Source organism: Peromyscus leucopus, chromosome 10, assembly GCF_004664715.2.
Source record: "Peromyscus leucopus breed LL Stock chromosome 10, UCI_PerLeu_2.1, whole genome shotgun sequence".
In the NCBI taxonomy this organism is placed as follows: domain Eukaryota; kingdom Metazoa; phylum Chordata; class Mammalia; order Rodentia; family Cricetidae; genus Peromyscus; species Peromyscus leucopus.
The window spans coordinates 2,417,671-2,437,236 of NC_051071.1; the positions used below are offsets into that span (position 1 = coordinate 2,417,671).

General features: G+C 48.3%; 1 protein-coding gene across 2 annotated transcripts in view; it reads right to left on the reverse strand.

Moving 5' to 3' along the window:
- Positions 1-13,011: 13,011 nt before the first annotated feature.
- The window catches only part of Stk32b (serine/threonine kinase 32B), a 250,839-nt gene continuing 244,284 nt past the window's right edge, over positions 13,012-19,566 (reverse strand). For both annotated transcript variants that reach the window (XM_028882359.2, XM_037208892.1), the window contains 2 exons: positions 18,863-18,927; positions 13,012-13,497 (listed from right to left, as the gene is read on the reverse strand). In XM_028882359.2, the coding sequence (XP_028738192.1) occupies positions 13,359-13,497; positions 18,863-18,927 (204 nt within the window). In that variant the 3' untranslated portion in view covers positions 13,012-13,358. The remainder of the gene's footprint in view (positions 13,498-18,862; positions 18,928-19,566) is intronic.

Below are 19,566 nucleotides of genomic sequence, written 5' to 3' on the forward strand. Positions count from 1 at the left end.
TAGAAGTGGTTGAGGTGGTCACATGAAGCAGAGAGGCAGCCGAGACAGCTGATCTGTGGTGGACTAGCATGCTGAGCTACAGAAGCCATGGAACAGCTGTGTGGTCCAGGAGAGCAGCCAGTGGGTGGAGCCACAGAGAGGGTAGCCATTGGAGCCACACAGTCCTGGAAAGAGGCAGAGGTAAAGCTAAGCAATTAACAATGCTACAAAGGTGAGGAAGTGGCTGCTACAGTGAGGGCTGCAAAAGAGGTGGGCCTGAAGACCAGAGGCCAGCAGCGGCGGCAGTGGTGGCGGCAGCAGTGGTGGTGGTGGTGGCGGTGGCAGCGGCAGCAGCGGCAGTGGCGGTGGCGGCGGCAGCAGCGGCAGGGGCAGCAGCGGCAGTGGCAGCAGCGTGGAGGGAACTGCCTCCCAAGCTGTGACCACTGAAAAGCAGCTACAGCAGCCTAGCACTGCTGAACAGTCTGAAAGTGCAATGGGGGTAGGAAATGAGAGAGATGGTGATGTCATGGGTCTGGGGTCACTCAGAGATTCACCATGACCATGAATCAATTTTAATAAGAACAGACTCGTTATTTAGATACTGGCATCCAACATGGGGCCAGGACTACATCTGAGAACACCCCCAAGATGCAGCCCCTAGCCATATCAGCCCAGGGCTTATAAAGACAAACCCCACAAGATTCCATGTATTCTACCTATGTGTAGGCAGGGTCTTATTTTAACATAGATGCCTTGCAGTTGTCCTAGTCATCTTTTTAAGCAGAGAAAGCAAGTTTGATTGCAAAACCAGAAAAAGCAGTTAGTTTTGTGGCCTACTATCTTGTTGGAACAGCAAATTTTACAACATCAGTCAATTTAAGAATAGTCTTCAACATCTGGGGGAAAAAGGAAAGTGGGTAGCTAGGGAGCCACCTGTACAAGCCAGGGGCTTACATGTTGGAGGCAGTTTTTGCGTTTTGGTCTCTCAAGCATAGCAACTCTAAACTTTAAATGTAATGTTAACCATCATGGTGAAGGTAGGGAGAAGATGAGATGGGGTCCTGGGCTGAGGCTGCAAGGTGACAGAAGTGGGCAGAAGAGTTTTAGAAAGCTGCCATGTTTTCAGGGTCAGTGGGCCCAGACACCACAGGCCCCGATGCCTTAATACTGGCCGTGCTCAGAATGTCTATCTGGGAGGCAGACGGGAATTCTCTGGCCTCTGTGGTAGAACCACAAGTGGGGAGGGCATTTCTCCTTGCACAGATGGGAGTCATGGCAACCTTCAACTCAGTTTGCTTTGTGAGTCTATAACAAGAAAATGTGTCCGGATGGAAATGTTGACGGCCACATCACTAGTGACCACAGTTACAGTGCCAGTGGCATCACCTAAACAAACAGCTGCTGGGGATGCTGTGAATGTGTTGCTCCTGTTGACTGATAAATAAAATGCTGATTGGCCAGTAGCCAAGCAGGAAGTATAGTATAGGTGGGATAAGCAAAGAGAATTCTGGGAAGAGGAAGGCTGAGCCGGGAGTCGCCCGCTGCTGCCACTGCCATGAGAAGTAAGATGTAAAGTACTGGTAAGCCACAAGCCATGTGGCAACTTACAGATTAATAGATATGGGTTAATTTAAGATATAAGAACTAGATAGCAAGAAGCCTGCCACGGCCATACAGTTTATAAGTAATATAAGTCTCTGTGTGTTTACTTGGGTCTGAGTGGCTGCGGGCCTGAGAAAACTCCAGCTACAAACAGCGGTGACCACAGCATAGAGCAGTGACACCTCAGGGACAGCAAGATCGGCAGCAGCCACAGAGCAATGGCCATGAGCAACGATTGAGAGTGTGGCAAGGACCACGAACACAGCAGCAGAAACCACATCAACAGTGACAGCGCCACATCAGTAACAACAGAAAAAACAGCAGCGTCGGCAGCTACAGTAGGGGTTGCAAAATCAGTAACAACAGCACCAGCAACAACAGTGCCCCCCACCAGCTCCCTCAGAAGTGATCCCTGAGCAGTGACCCCCACCCAGCAGCGGCAGAGAGCTTCCAGCAACAGGAGATCTTCAGGAGCAGTCTCTATGGACACCAGCCCTCCTCTACTGCCAGGGCGATCTCTACAGCAACGTCACTGAAAGATTTTTCTTTCCCTGGGCTCAAGTTTAAATGCTCGCCTTTCATTAATTATCTCAGCCAGCCTCTGCATTAGTTACTTGTTGCTCTGATAAAACTCTATGACCCAAAGCCACTTATAGAAGAATTGCCTTTGACTTATGGTTCCAGAAGGAGAGTCCATAATGGCAGGGGAAGCTCTGACACTCAAAGCTGGAGCAGGAAGCCAAGAGATCACATCTTCATCCACAAACAGGAAGAGAGCATGAATTAGAAAGAAAGAGCTTGAACTCTTCAAGCCCATCCCCAGTGATGTACACCACCTCCCCAAACAGCACCACCTACTGGGAACAGAGTGTAATACCCGAATTCAAGGTCGGCATTTCTCATTCAAACCACCACACCTCCCAAGACCTGTCTGGAGAAAAGGAGAGACTGATGAATTTATACCGGCAAGACATTGATAATTCAGTAAAGAAGAACTTGGAAAAGTTAAGCAGCTCTGGGTTGGTCCTAGTTAGGGTTTCTATGATTAATAAAACACTGACCAGAAACAACTTGAGGAATAAAAGGCCTATTTGGCTTATGGGCTATGGTCCGTCATGAAGAGAAATCAAGGCAGGAGTTCAAGGCAGCAACCTGGAGCAGAGAACACGGAGGAAGACTGCCTTAAGGTCATTGCTCAGATTTTTCTTATACAAGCCAGGAACAGCAGTCCAGGGATGGTGCTGCCCACAGTGGGCTGGGCCCTCCCACATTAGTCAGTAATCAAGAAAGTGCCCCCACAGAACCTGCCTACAGGCCATTCTGATGGAGGTTTTTTTCAGTTGAGGTCCTCAGATGACTCCAGCATGTGTCAAATCAACAAAATACCAACCAGCACAGGGTTCTAACCTGAGCGTTTTGATTATCTGAGTATCCCCAGGAAAGTCCTTTATTTTCCATACATTTCAAGGTTTTTTTTTTTTTTTTTTTTGGTTTTTCGAGACAGGTTTCTCTATGTAGTTTTGCGCCTTTCCTGGAACTCACTTTGTAGACCAGGCTGGCCTCGATCTCACAGAGATCTGCCTGCCTCTGCCTCCTGAGTGCTGGGATTAAAGGTGTGCGCCACCACCACCCGGTATTTTAATCTTGCAATGCCAAAGTAATATGAATTCTCTATCTGTCCCCAAGAACTCTATAAGGCAGTGAGGAGATATTCGTAGGCTCCGATGGGGACACTTGGATGGGAAAATGTCTTGTTAGATCAGACTCGGTACTCCCTCAGGGTCAAGGTCTCTGTTTTGCCTCCCCCCTACTGCCCCCCCCCAATTCTCCTCTCTCATCCCGTGGTTGCTCTCAGGAGCCATCAGCAAAGCTTGGAAGTGTAAGAAAGGGGCCTTTTATCCTGTAAGCTTGTCATCTCCAGCTTATTACTGATGTCAGGCTGTTTTCTCAGGGAAGATAAAAAAGAAAACAATAAAAGAAACCCTTCACAAGACAAGACTATCAAAAGCATTGTTCCTCACTCCTGACCTAGTCTCAGGAGCCACTGTTTGATAGGAAGACGGAAGAATGGACTGTGGGCTCATTTGTAGTGTCTTCTACATTTGTTTGCAGGACAGCTGAGGCTCCAAGGGCAATCCCAGAGGTGGCTATCCATCGGCCATTCCGTGTTGACACTGGCGACTCTGTATATGAAGATGGCATTCTAGCCTTTGAGAAGTGGGGTACTGGAGAACGTTCCATGGCTGCCATTGTCTTCTATTCTGCTGCAAATGGCACAGGGGCACAGAGTGTGTAGGCTTGAAGGGGTTGACATGTACTTTGGTTCCTGGTTCTAGAGGCCTTAGGTCAAGGGCAAACAACTGAGGATGGCTTTCACGCTGCCGGAGTTCCCAAGTGGCACAAGGCATTGGCATGTAGCTACACACTTACTTAAGTAGCTAAGGCTTGGAACTTGCTATGTGGTCCAGGTTGGCCTCAGATTTGAGATCTTTCTGCCTCAGACTTCCAAGGACTGGTCTCCCCTCCCCTTCCTTCTTAATTTCTATAGGTCTTTAGGCTGTGTGTGTGTCTGTGCATTGGGTGTTCATGGTGGCTGCTGCAGCCAGAAGAGGACATCAGATACCCTGGAACTGGAATTACAGGTGGTTGTGAACCACCATGTGAGTACTGGGAGTCGAACCCAGGCCTTCTGTAAGAACAGCCAGTGCTCTTAACCAGTAAGCCATCTCTTCATTCTCCCTTTCTCTTCTTGAAAAGCTACCAATACTCAGTCACAGGACCCACCCCATTGACTGTATCTAATCCTGATCACCACCCAGAGGCCCCACCTAAACACCACAGGACTAAGTTTCCTCCCTCTTCATACCTCACAATGGGATTCAATTTCGAAAACACTCAGCAGATATAAACCACAATGGTGAGGGAGATGTAGAGCTTTGCAGAAGCAGACCATTTCAACTGCATTTGTCTGTGACAATAGGTAGCTCTGCCCTCCCTCTGCACAGACACCTGGTAGGCATTAGATTGAAAAACATGATCTATTCTCCATGAGCTTTATGAAGTTAAGACTTTCTGGGTTGTTTCCTGATCTTCTTTTATTATCGTTACCCATCAGGCCTTCTCACATTAGTCACATGTTCCTAGAAGCAGAGGTTCTGTGCAAACAGCAGATTTGAGAAGTTTTCCCAGAAAGAGCCAGCAGGGAGTGTGTGAGCACGTGGGGAAAGATGCTGAGCAAGTGTGTGACAGCAGGTGCGTGACCTCAGGTGCTGTCCAGTGTCCTTGAGCAGGTGTGTGACCTCAGGTGCTGTCCAGTGTCCTTGAGCAGGTGTGTGACCTCAGGTGCTGTCCAGTGTCCTTGAGCAGGTGCGTGACCTCAGGTGTGTGACCTCAGGTGCTGTCCAGTGTCCTTGAGCAGGTGCATGACCTCAGGTGCTGTCCAGTGTCCTTGAGCAGGTGCGTGACTGCAGGTGCTGTCCAGTGTCCTTGAGCAGGTGTGTGAGTGCAGGTGCTGTCCAGTGTCCTTGAGCAGGTGTGTGACCACAGGTGCTGTCCAGTGTCCTTGAGCAGGTGCATGACCTCAGGTGCTGTCCAGTGTCCTTGAGCAGGTGTGTGACCACAGGTGCTGTCCAGTGTCCTTGAGCAGGTGTGTGAGTGCAGGTGCTGTCCAGTGTCCTTGAGCAGGTGCATGACCTCAGGTGCTGTCCAGTGTCCTTGAGCAGGTGTGTGACCACAGGTGCTGTCCAGTGTCCTTGAGCAGGTGTGTGAGTGCAGGTGCTGTCCGGTGTCCTTGAGCAGGTGTGTGACCTCAGGTGCTGTCCGGTGTCCTTGAGCAGGTGTGTGACCTCAGGTGCTGTCCAGTGTCCTTGAGCAGGTGTGTGACCTCAGGTGCTGTCCAGTCTCCTCTGGTCTTGAGGCTTGTATAAGGCAGGGGTGACATCTCCAACTTTGTGTCACCCAAAGAAAAGGTGTTGGGCTCTTCTACTCCCATACTGTTCAGATTTTGGCCATCAGTGTGTATGCAGGCAGTAGCTGAGGCAGGAGGCTGCCACACCAGACCACAATCATGGGAATAATTCATCATTATGAAGGCCCCACATGAACACGGTCAAAACTAAGCAGCAGTACTAGGTGTGACCCAATGCCTGGGGAAAGAACTTTAAAGGAAGGAGGATTTGCCTTGGCTCACAGTTTTAGGGGCCGGTCTATCATGGCAAGGTAGGCGTGGTAGCTGGTACGTATAGACGCTGGTCACATTGTACCCACAGTCAGGAAACAGAGAGATGAATGATGGCACTCAGCTTGCTTTCTTGTTTTTTCTTTTTTCCTTTTTGTTTTTTTGAGACAGGGCTTCCCTGTGTAGCCCTGACTGTCCTGGAACTTGCTCTGTAGACCAGGCTGGCCTTGAACTCACAGAGATCCATCTGTTTCTGCCTCTCAAGTACTGGCATCTTGCTTTTCCCTTTTTATTAAGTTCACAACCCTAGCCCAAGGGGCGGTGCTGCCCACATTCAGCACAGGTGTTCATCCTCAGTTAAACCAATCTGGAAACTGCTTCACAGACATGCCCGAGGCGGGTGTGTGTGTGTGTGTGTGTGTCTCCTAGGTGACTCTAAAGCCAGTCAAGCTGACAATGACTCTGAACCATCAAAGCAGTCCTGAAGGGATGAAATAAGACCAAGGGGCGAGTTCCTTTAGTGCCACCCCCTCCAGGTGTGCTTTTCCAGTTCTGTACATGTACCTAACTTTGGTATCATTTACTGTTTTCTTCTGGTTGAAGAACAGTGGGCGCAGCCTGCTTGCCCTATGAGTCTGTCATCCCCTCCCCCTCTCATGGTTCCTTAGTCCTCTTGACTTGGTGTCAACTGCTCATTGACAGGAGGAAGGCTGACTATAAATAGAAAGCAATTTAAGTTTCAAGCCCCTGGGTTTCTCAGGCTTCTTCCAAGGCCCTTGGACCTAATCTTGAACTTGCCATGTCTACTCAGTTCTCTAACGAGGGTTCCCTATTGTATTAATTCCGGTGCATCCACATTTAGATCTGACCTCAAGAATGTCACTGTGTTGATGCCACTGTCCCCATAGATGAATGGCCATGGCAAGAGGCGGGAATGAACTTTGCATCTTCCCTTGAGGTGGCTCCCAGCATCCCTAGGTGGGAATAGAGTTGCCTGGCACTTTGCCAGCAAGCTCTTTTTGTTTAATCCTTATAAGCTGTACTCTTCTCGCTCATGAAACAGGAGGAGAACTTCTGTGCTTGGTATGTGGTTTGGTTCTGAAAGTTTGAAGCCAGTGAAAGTTTTAGTGGCACTGTTTCTGTGAATATAATCGTCCACTGAACGAGTGAACTGCTTTGGGATACCCAGGGAGAAACGGCTGTGGCTGTGGACTGAGACAGGATCCAGGCTTGCCCGGGGCAGGTTCTCCCCGTCAGCCACTGTAAGACCTTCAAAAGGCGTTCTTCTGGGCTTCCATTTCCTGGTCAGACTTTGCTCAGTCCCTTTTCCAGTGAGTCTTTGTGGTTTCTTTTCCTTATCCCTTCAGATCTTTTGTGGGTTTTTTTTTTTTAATTTGGACAATAATTTTTTAATTTCCGCAAGTCTTTCCCACTCTTTCACTGTTTTAGGGCGGCTTTTTCTGTTGCTTTATGGCTGTAATATCTTCTCCAACAAGCCAGAGGAAATGGCTTCAATCTTTTAGAGTTCTATGCTCTTCTTTAAATTGCCGATGTCTCTGGGGAGCTCTGTCTGGCACCCCTGCTTGTGGCTATCGATTTCCCTCTGGTGTGTATTGGTACACACCTGTTCTTCAGCTTTATGGGCCATGCTGAGGAGCACTGAGGTGTGGGGGGTGTCTCTCATTTGCTGTCTGAGTGTGTTTGGTCTCTGGGCTTCCCCCTCGAAGGGAAGACTGACTGAGGGTTTTGTGTCATGGAATAGCGTCTCTCAGGCTGGGACAGACAGAGTGATGCTCTTCATTAGGAACTTGGTCTCAGCTCCCACACCACTTGGTTTGCCTTACAGAGTAGAACTCTAATTTTGGTTTTGAAAAACAAACAAACAAACAAACAAACAAACAAAAAACCACAAAAAACCAAAAACGATGCAACAAGGGATGAGGGTAGAAGGTATGGAGGTGAGTGGATGGAAGCCCCTGTCGTCTGTGGCCAGATTTTCAAAGGCTTTCATATTGAGATGGTTTTAGATTTAGCAAAGGGCTTCGGAGACTGCATTAAAATTCCCTGATGCCATTCACTCACCTCCCCCCAGGGTGAGTTTCTTACATAACCGTGGCATACGTGTCCAATGGAGAAACTCACATTAGCGAGTCCCTGTTCACTGAACTAGGAGTGTGTTCATCTGGTGACCGTTCTTTGTTCTCCGGTGCCACCAGCTGTCTCTTTCCTTAGCAGTCACTTCCCCCAGATCTCCGACAATTCATAACCAGTTCCCGTTTCCTCTCCTTTAATGACCTTGATCCTTTGGGTGAATTAAGGTCAAGTATTTTATGGTTGAAATGTTTTCATTGTCCTTTCTTCCCTCCCTCCCTTCCTCCCTCCCTCCCTCCCTCCTTCCCTCCCTCCCTTCCCTTCCTCCCTCCCTCCCTCCCTTCCTTCCTCCTGACACGGTCTAACTATGTAGACCAGGCTGGCCTGGAACTCATAGAGATTCACTTGCCTCTGCCTCCTGAGTGTTGGAATTGCATGCCAGATGTGTGTTTGTTTTTAATGGAGGTTAGTCATTAACACAACAAGAGAGTTTTCCCATGCCAGGCCTATCTGTCCCTCATACTCACCCATCATTCCATAATGAGGTAAGGGTTTCTCTTCTAAAGGGTCAGGACTTGGGTCATCAATGGAGCCACTGTTCCCAGCAGCTGGGCTTCTAGGCTCTTACTCAGAGTTTACTGGTGCCAAAGTTAAGTTCCAGGAAGGACAGGGACCTTGCTAAAGCTCGGGTTCTGTTCTTCCCATTTCTGCTTGACACTTTGAGCAGGTTTCCAGCTGTTTAATAATGATATAGGCATCTGGATGTGCATTTTGCTACTGTTTCCCACACTTCCTTGAGAATCTGGTGTGCTGGCTTGGGGACAGATGGGAAGAGCTGAGTGGGAAGATGAGACTTTGGTTTTGCTTGATCCTTGTCAGAAGTCTGTGTGAGACCTCCCCAACTCTACCCTTAATTACTGAGTGCTAGCTCAGGATATGACATGTGTGTTCAGGCTGCTGTAGCATGAGGCCCATAGACTGGTGGATTATGAAGAAGAGAAGGTTGTCTGGCATGGCCCTGAGAACTGGGGAGTCCAAGACGAAGGCTGAGTCAGCATGTGGTGAAGACCCACTTCCTGCTTCACATGGGGCCTGCTCCTCATGCCCTCACTCGGTGGAAGGGACAAGCCTCCTCTGGCCTTTTTAAAAAGGACACTAGTCCTCTTCTCGAGGTACCCTCATGACTTGCCCACCTCCTGTCATGTCAGAGACTTTTCCAGGGGGATTCTTTTTCTTTCATAGGGAGATGCCATCTGAATTTGTAATTTGATGGCCCCAGGGTGCTGTGGATATCGCTCTATATAAATAAAACACTGATGGCCAGTGACCAGTCAGGAAGTATAGGAGGGACAAGGAGAGAGGAAAATTGGGGAAACAGGAAGAAGGAGGGAGAGACACTGCAGCCACCGCCAGGACAAGCAGCATGTAAAGACGCCGGTAAGCCACCAGCCATGTGACAAGGTATAGATTTATAGAAATGGGTTAATTTAAGATATAAGAACAGTTAGTAAGAAGCCTGCCACAGCCATACAATTTATAAGTATTATAAATGTCTGAGTGATTATTTTATACGTGTATTGTGGGACTTCGGGGCTTGGTGGAACCTGGAGAGAAGCTCTCCAGCAACACCAGGGTATTTTCTAGACTGAGTGTGGCAAAAGTTTTCTGTGCAGGTCAACTGGGAAATGTCTCAGCTTTCTGGGCCACAGGCCTCTGTCGAAAGGACTTGGGGTTGATACTGTCAGGAGACTGAAGCCTTAGGTTATACAAACACCAGCAGGGTGGCCTGTCAGGACGAGAGCAGAGGCTCTAGGTCCTTGTCACTGCAGTGTGGTTCCTCTCTAGTGTGATCTGCGTGTTCTGGGTGCTTGTTAGCAGTGTGGTCTCAGGTCTTCAAGACTTGTGGACCTGGGACTTTGAGGTTTAAAGATCATCTCTGAGAAACCCACAATGTCAAAATGGTGTCATGCTCACTATCTAGAATGATGGTTCCCACATCCACCCAACTGGGTGGGTGAGGAGTCCACAGGCTCCATAAGTATAAGGAAGTGAACAACACACAGTCCCAGAAAGTCCCTGAAGCTTACAAGATTCAGGAGCCCCTTCCTTTTCCAAGGTTAAACAGCCGAGACTGCTAAAGAGAGGAGATTCTCCCATCTGTTGAGCAGACTGCAGCTGTGCAGAATGCTCCCAGACCATACAATTCATGAGTCATCACTCACGCTGTCTTGGGCTTTTGAGTCCCATAAATACCCTGATACATTCACTGGTTCAGGGAGTGAATGTATTCATAGGAGCCTCATATACATGGGGTTCCTATGCCCCATGTATATGAGGTCCAGGTGGCAATTCGAGGACATTAGAAAGCATGTTTTGTCTATGTGCACTATTTTCTGGATTTCTACCTTTTGAGTCCCATAAATACCCTGATACATTCACTGGTTCACCAAGTTGGACTTCAGTGGAATCATTATTTCAGTCTGTGGTCAGTGCCCCTGTCTGGGGTGAGTAGATGTTTCTCTGTGCTATCCAAGGCAGGTCTCACACAAAAGGAGGAATCATGTGTTTAATCTGATTGCTCTTCGGCCAAAGCTGGGCGGAGGTCATGCACTCTGGGAATGGAGGTTGGATGAGAGAGAAGTGAAAACTCATTTGTGATTTGAGCCTCATGAAGAGACTTCTCTGAAGAGGGCCAGCCCCTGATGGCATTAAAGAGAGAAAGGCCCTGGGAAGTGCAAGGGAGGTAGGGAGGGGGTGGGGTGGTCTTGCTCAAGGCAAGTGCCGCACAGACAGTTTGTGTTGGGTTTCCCTATCTTATTCACTAGGAAAACTGTTGCTTTCCCCTTTACCAAGTACGTGCTGAGAAAGCTATGAGAAATTTTCATGGAAGTCCACAGAGAAGAGCTATGCCTGGCATGGATTGGTGTTGTCATGGGTCCCAGGAGGCTAGACAGAGGTGGCACTGACCTCTGAGAAATTGTTGTGATGACCTACACAGATGAAAGCCGAAAGTCATCCCAGTGCAGCGGATGGTCAGAAGGTAGTGAGAAGTCAGGATGCCCATGAACATGGAAGACACTGGCTCCTATGCCCCATGTATATGAGGTCCAGGTGGCAATTCGAGGACATTAGAAAGCATGTTTTGTCTATGTGCACTATTTTCTGGATTTCTACCCTCGAGGACAGATTCTTTATACACATATGGTAATAACATGAATTATAGTCAAGTGAGGAGATGCTCAGAGAGCCAAGCTCAGTTTGATCTGTGGGAAAAGTCAGTGTGTCATTGACATGACACTCCACCTGCTGTAGCTTGGATCTTATGTCTCAACAGTCTTGGTTGAAAAGGCTTGGCCCTAGAATGGTGATATTTGGAGGAAATGAGACATTTAAGAGGCAGGGTCTTGAGGGAGGACTTTAGGTCACTGGGGCATGCCCTTGTGGAACATAGTGGAACCCTGAGTACTCATTACTCTTCCTGATCCCTGTCTCCCCTCGTAAGTCAGTCCACCACACACTCCCGTCATGTGCTACCTCCCTACAGGTCTTAAAGAAAGAAGCCAAGAGAAACCTTTTCTCTTTCTAACTTAGTTATCTCGGGTGTTTTGCTCTAGTGATGGAAAGCTGACTAGCTCACCCCTCCACTCCATCTCTGCTTCTAATTGCATTTGAACCCCTCATCTATAAAAAGGTCCATCCCACCCATCCCAGAATTAAGAGCAGTTATACAAGGAATGTCTGAGTAATCATTTATTCCAAACAAAGTACATGGACTTAAACAGAGCCAAGAATTCAGGGTTCCCCACCCTGCAACATCCACCCCTGCCTCTCATTCATGAGCTCATCCCAAGAAGAAATTGTAATACTTCCAGGTCACAGTGTAGAGAAGAGCAGCTGAGAGATCCTGGAGGGCAAGAGGGGCAGACAGGGCCTGGAAACAGGGAGCGGGCAGGAGATGGACAAGGGGATGGGGAGGGACTCTGTTAAGGGAGCGGGGAACAATGCTGTTGTTTGGAGAAAATTGTAAAATCTTACCATACATTAAAATGTCTCTCACCGACAGACTCAAATCACAGTGGAAAAGTAGAAAACAGAAAAGGATGCAAAAGTGACAACAGTTGATCTCAGCAGGGATGTCCAGACCTCAGAGGCTCCAGGTGGGAAAAGAAAACAAATTGTAAACTTGGAGGATCCTTGGTCCACAGAAAACAGACCTACCATGACGGCAAAACAAGAAAGCGCCTCCTGCAGAGGAGGAGGGGGATGGCGATTGTGATGTCGGTGATGATGAGGAAAATGAGGAGGAGGAGGATCAAGGAGAAGATGAGGAGGAGGATGAGAGTGAAGACAAATGGCTGTTGACAGTCAGTCATCACTGGGTAATACATGGGATCTTATCGAGTCCTGTAACGACTCTGAAAGGTCAACCTTCTCCTTCTGTTTGAAAGTGAGCCAACTGACTCTTGAGCAGTCACGTGACTTGCAGAGATCTTCCAGTCTTGGCAGCAGCTGCCAACTGGCTGAAAGCCCCAGCTTTCTCTGCTTCAGCATCCCCAGCTCCAGTGTCAACCGATCCCTGACCTCATCATAAAATACTTTGCTTCTTGAGTGACCCTGCTTTCCTCTACAATTGACTAAGCAGAGGCTTCATGGAGCCATCTCCCCAGCCAGGCAGCTTGTGCATGACAGACTGACTGGCCTGTTTTATACCCTTCTTGGGAAGGAAACCCTGGAAGGATGGTGGGGACTGAAGTTCTTCTGCAGGATGAGTCTTCTCTGGGATCCCATGAAATTCTGTGGGAGGAAGAAATGACCAGAGATGCACCTGAGTGCCATCCAGTACAGGGATGTGCAGGTATGGCAAGAGTTGGTGATTGCTGAAATCCAAAGGTTGGGGTGGCCTTCCAGGAGTCAGGAAGAGAAGCACGTCTGCAGCATGGAGCCCCTGGGCTTGGTCTGTATGCCGCACCATTTCAGAAGACCAGAAAGTCTGTGGCTGACTCTTCCTGATTGCTTTGGAACCTGGAAGTTCCATAGGAGGAGCAAACATGCCGGCTATTTATTTTGTTGAAAGTACACTCTAACAAGCTAGGATGGGCCAAATTGTGAAGTTCTCATGGTTTAAATTGTTTTGGGGGGTAGGAGAACAGACACTGCAAATATTGAGATATTTTACATGTAAAAACACTTTTATCAATGCCCGAGTGTTTGGATATGTGCAGTCCAACTGGATTCTCATAACACTGTGACTGGAGACAGGGCAGAGTGCTGTTTAACCCCTTCCACAGATGCAGAAAACCCGAGGCACAGAGAAGGTGTGACTTGTTCAAGGTCACACAGAGAAGCAGTGGGAAGCAGGGACCAGAGTCCAGGCTCCCCAGATCTGATTACAGAGCTCTTTTTTTTTTTTTTTGCATCTGATGTTTTAGGGCTGAGATGGGGACCATCAGGGCACAGAGGAGGGATTCTGGGTGTCAGGGCAGAGAGGGTGCCATCTGGGATGGAGAGCTTAGCTGCTGCAGCCTCGGGTGCACGTATGGGTCAGGATATTGTTGTTTCGACCATCCTGTAGCTTGCTTGAGACCTGGCTTCCTACTCGGCCTTCCAGGTCTGAGAGCTGGCCATCATGCCCCTGCTGCCTCCTGAGCCTGCAACAAGTACAGCAGAGGTCTGGTTAGTGATGGCAGGCTGGGTGCAGCCACACACTTGTGAGGGACTCCTGATAGACAGCTGGAATCTGCCCCATCCTCCATAATTCTGTGGGAGTCCCCAGTGCTCCACTTGGGTATACCCAGTGAGTGACTTAATACACAGAGCCTTGGTTTCTCTGTCTATAAAAATGGAGATAATATTTCCAACCTTGCAGATGTAATTTGTTCAAGTTCACAGCCAGTAGAGTTGGTTGGTGAAGCTATGTACCATTCATTCTGTTTATACCCGTGGATGGAGTAGTAGTCGTGCCTGGGGTCAAGGGCAATGCTGGCAAACAAAGAAACCATCTTCTCTGTCCTCACAGAGCTTATGCTGAAGAGGAGATAGGTAGTAGCCTGAACAGTCAAACAACCAGACTGGCGGAACGCTCCATGAAAAGCCGTGCTCAGGGAGCAGGAGCCTGAACACTGCATTTATTAGCAGCTGGCCACCTGCTGTATGTTGAAAGATGTCTGTATCCCTCCCTCTCTGATCTTCAAGTTCAGGTTCACTCACTGTCCCACAGCTGACACTTGCCTGCACATGGTACAAGCCATAGGAGGAACAGAGGGCAACAGAGAACCCAACTAAAACCTGGGCTCTAAACTTCCAAGTTGCCTTGGTGAAGCTGCTTAGCGTCGCTGAGACTGTTTACTTAGCTAAAGTGAGGCTTATGGTGTGCAGGAGGCAACAGGATCAGATAGGTGTAAGGGAAGTCACTAGTGTGGGTCTGGAAATAATAATTTCTACTAGCCTGGGATGGTACATATCAGTAATTTCAGCTCTTGGAAGACAGAGGCAGGAGGATCACGTAAATTTGAGGCCAGTCCAGGCTATAGTATTTCAGGCAAGTCAGGGATACATAGTAAGAGCTTGTCTTTTAAAATCCAAAGAGGGGCTGAGAAGATGGCTCGGTCTATAGAATGCTTGCTATACAGGCATGGGCTAGAGTCATAGTGCTTACAAAAGACACTGGACATGGGGGCCTGCAATGTCAGTTCTAGAGAGGCAGAGACAGTCAGCTCCTGACTACACACCAACCTCTGACCTCCACATGCAGGTACACCATACCACATGCATGCACATGCATGCACGTGCACACGCACACACACACACACACACACACCAAAGACAAGTTTCACCTTATTAAGAAAGATATGAGCTTCAGGCTTCAGATGGAGTTGGCCTGATGCATAACATTGTTTTCAAACAGGGCATAGCAGGTGGCCACCCACCATGGTCGTCATTAAAACAAAAGTCCTTTTGCATAGGAAAAAAAGTCCTGCTGGTACCTATCATGTTCAGGGTACCGTGGATGATCTCAGGACCAGAGCCTCAGAGTCTACACCTCAGCCAGATGGAAGCTGGGTGTGAGTATGAGTGTGCTCAGTAGATATGTGTGCACCAGTGCAATGCCTGAGTGACACCCAGTGACACAAAACTGTTACACAGGACAGTGACTTGGGGGCTGCTGTCCCCTGCTCTTTCTCCATCTTCCAAGACTGGAAACAGGCGGGCTGTTCTTCTGGGATGCTCTGAAGCCTGTGCTTCCCCCACAACAGCTGAGCTTTTATCTTTCCATCCACAAACCCATTCATCCATCCATGCATCAATGCATGCATCCATGCATCCATCCATCCACAGATACACCATCCATACATCCATCAGTCCACAGATACATTCTCTACCCATCCAATTTTTAATCTGATTGTCTATATTACTTATCTATGGTCACATTCATGTACTGTACCACCCATTTGTCCATCCACTCTCATGTCTGTGTGTCATTCTACCCCATGTACACTCCTATCTGTACACCTACCTACCTATTCTCCATTATGCATCTACATATCCTTCACCCATTTACTCATCTTTCATCCACCCCAACAACATACTAACCCATCTAGTCTGTCTCTCCACTCATCCATTCATTATCTTCTCCATCTACTGAGAGGTTCACTCACCCCACAATCCATGCATGCATGCATACATATGTTACATATCCATCAGCCATCTGTCTATCCATCATCCATCCATGTATCCACCCATCCATCATCAATTCCTGCTCCCACAGTCTACCTTCCATTCATCCACCTGCTCACACCCTATTCTTCTCCTCATCTTACTCACTTGCCAGGCTCTCAGTTGAAAAGGTCATATAGGAGGGCAGAGAGTGAGCAGGAAACCCTCACTGTAAGGAACTGTCTTTTGGAATCTATAAATAGACACAGAGCTAAGACCACTTGCAGGTCTAGCCCACAGCCCAGATATGCATAACTGATGAGAAAATGAGAAGGGTTTGTGTAGACTTATGGACTGTACAGTTGGCAGATTCGAGTGCTACGTATGTAGATTGTCTGCCTATTTCTATGATAGGGAATACTGATTTTTCTCAGCAAACTTGCCATTTTAACTCTCCGCGTTGAGAGAATCACAAGTGATGGGTACAAATACTCTAAACTCTAGAACTAAGCCATGGCGCACCAAAGTCAGAAAGACCCTCAAATGCCAAATCCTGTAGTCCCAAGCATTTCAGATAAAGGAGATACAGTCTGTTCTGCTTCTCTACAGACAATACAAATGGGCAGACAGACACAGACCTCATCAAAGCAGAGTTGAAACGGTTAGGAGGTTTCAGAAAGGTGTGTGCCAAATCAAGCCACAGTTATCTGGTTGAAGATAGAGGGCAGCTATTGTAGGGCGGAAAGCAAGGACTTGGTTGGGGTAACTCAAGACTCTTCGAGAATGCTCTTGCCTCCTCTGGAGAGCCCAAGTCAGTCTCAGCAAACCCCAGGTCCCTATATCCCAAGACTGCATCTAGGAACCACTGAAGCCCTTGGGTGCATGCACCTCCTTGGTGTTGGATTTAAAAGTGAGCCCCCCCCCCCACAGCCTTCCTGGACTCTCCTCCAGTCCTTCTTCCTGTAGTGAAAAGGGATGGGGCAGAAAGGACCTGAGAACTGGTTGGGGCCACAGTGTGTTGGATCGAAGCCCCAGATTCATGTACAAGACTCTATTTTTGACCTTCCAGGCTGTGCTTTCTGGGAACCATTCCTAACAGAATTCTCTCTGGGTTCAGTGAGGCAGCCAAGCTTGTGTCTGTTTCTTCAGACATAAAACATTCTTTTGTCATCATTTCCAGCCAGCCTCGAGCAATGATGTCCTCTTCTCCAACCCACTTCTTGCTCAAGACAGCCCAGAAGAAAGGTAGAATGGCTGTACTCATCTTGGGTTCCCATTGTGTTCACAAAGTTTCAAGTTCGGAACTCTCTGGGAGCTCCTCCCTGCCTCCTCCAGCTATTATTGGTGGCGGGCATCCCTCAGTGTCCCCAGGCCTATGGCAGTATCTATTTCCACATTAGCTCTTCCTTGTGATGTGGGGCTACCCTCATCCTGAGGGGCTTCACGGTAACTCAGCACAGAGGGCTGTCAGGTGCCAATCTATGGCTTCTTCCTAAGAAGCCTGGGTATAAAATAACAGCTAGTTCATCAGGGGAAAACAACGTAAAGCTCTCACAGGGAAAGTTGCCAGTGTTCTGTGCTTGCTTCAGAGAATCCTGCTAATATTCCATAGCTGACATGCTTTTCTTTCCCATTGGTGCTGTCTCAGTTTGTTTTCCTGTTGCTGTGATAAAACATTATGACAAAGGCAATTTAATGGAACAAGGGTTTATGGGCTCCTAGTTCCAGGGTACAATCTATTGCAGCATGGAAGTCACAGTGGCCAGAGCTTCAGGGATTTAGTCATGTCTATCCACAGTCAAGGAGACAGATAAATGGAAGCTGCCTCTCAGCTCCCTTTCTCCATTTATAGTATTCAGGAGCCCAGCCAAGGAATGGTGGCACCCATAGTGGGAGGGTCTTCCCACCTACTTTAATGATATTTGATGATGTCAGGACAACCCCAACAGTCATACTAAGAGACCCATCTCCCAGATGATTCTAGAGCTCATCAAACTGACAACTGAGATTATTTGTCACACACAATTTGGGTTTCTTTACTTGGAAAGCACATTAATGGTTCTAAATTGGCAAAAATGTTAATGAGAGTCAGTGTGGGGTTGCATCATGAAGAGGAATAGGGGTCTGGGTACCCCCAAAGCCGTGTGGAATCTCAACTCCAAAATGTTTTAACAGTAATTTTAGGCAAGAATCTCTCTCCTCTCTCTCTATCTCTGTCTCTGTCTCTGTCTCTCTCTCTCTCTCTCTCTCTCTCACACACACACACACACACACACACACACACACACACACACACACGGCTGTGCTGAGTATCAATGCTGAAGCAGGTGGAGATGACTATGAAGAACCCGCTATGGTGCTTGGGCTGGAACCGCTTTCACGTCCTCTCTGATGGCTGTGTTTTCCTTATCCTTCATTGGCTTAGATGAGCATGATCAGCTGCCCTCTGAACACCACACTCCCCTTTCCTGTGATGGAAACCTGAATGTAATTGGCATAGGTGCCAAGTTCTCAGGGAACCATTGAGAGCCTTCTGAGCCACCTCTAGCTCTACACAAAATTTCCACCTGAAGTTCGGGGACCCTGAGTTTTTTTTCCCCAGCATTGTCTTGTACCTTGGAGAGGCTGCCACTCTGGTTGGTGCTGCTAGGGACCCAGGAAGCCTGGCCCTGTCCTGCTTATGTCCTGTGCTCACCCCTACCCGGGATGGATGGTACACCATCCATAAGCGCTGAGACTCAGACACCATTTGAGCAGGCTTCCTTTTTTTACCGTTCCATTAGCTGATGATGGGGAATCAGAGCACCTGCAGGTGGACGGACCCTGCGGAGCCACTCCCAGACTCACATCATCCCATGCCTTACCTGCCTAGGTGGTAGAGGTTCCCACATGCCTTATCCCTTAACCCAAGTAACAACAGCAATGACAGTTCTCATTTCCCTGCTGAACATCATCTTCTGCTGGGCTCTGTGCCACAGACTCCATATCCTAAGGAATAATTCTTCTCACTTTGCCATGCTGACAAAGCTCAGGGAGGCTAAGGACCTTGCTGCCAGGTCCTCTCATGGCTCCACATCACTCTATACCAACAGCAGATTTGAGGATGAGAACCCAGCTCCTAATTCCAAATCTAGAAGCATCCTTCCCTCCAGGACATGGGCATTGCTCCACTGTGCCCTCCTTCTAACAGCAGGGCTGCTGTCACTCACTATTGGTGGGGCTGGACCACCTTTCTCTGGAGCCCTTAGTTCTGGGGGATGGGCTTGGTCCATAGATGACAGAGCAGGGGTGACTGCATGTATGCTGGGGGCCTTGGTCCTGGGGCACGGGCTCTGCCTGGGTGTAGCAAGGCGAACTTACTTCTCTCGATTGAATATGATAAACTCCTTCCGCACTGTGTCCAAACACTGCTGCAGGTGTCCATTCTGTCAAAAAGCACAGGGAGAGGACTAAATGGCAGAGCACTGGCCAGGAGGATGTAGCAGAGGGACACTAAGGGCAGCTAGTTTATTTAAACGGGAATTGTGGCCACTCAGGACTTAGAAACAAGCTCAGTGGCTGGGGCCAGCAACTGGGTCTGCAGACAAATGTGTTTCTTGGTTTTAAGGGATAAAAACCATAGAAGCCACTCTAGGATGATGGAACCTGCCTGATGCTTCTGAACTGGGGCTCCCTCATATTTGGATGCCACTCAAGCAAGCTTCAGGATGCAGAGGAGATGTTCAGATCAAGACACTCATGCCAACTCTCCTTCCAGGATCAGAATGTTATGGGGATGACCCCTAGAAGCTGCATGTAGATGGTACCTGATGCAAGGAAGCCCGTTCCCCTCTGTGAGCCTTTGGGATGCCTAGCTCAGGGCCATGGGCCTGTGGCACTTCCAGAGGCTGGCAAGATGGTTTCATTTATTTTAAAATTAGAGGACTAAAATAAGCATTTTTGCATCACAGGTTATGTTCATTTTTATATTAAGGTAACTGCAAAAAAATAAAAAAAATCTGTATTTTATAGGGGAAGGGGATGTTGTGGATTGAGTTGTGCCTCCCAAAGAGTATGTCCAGTCC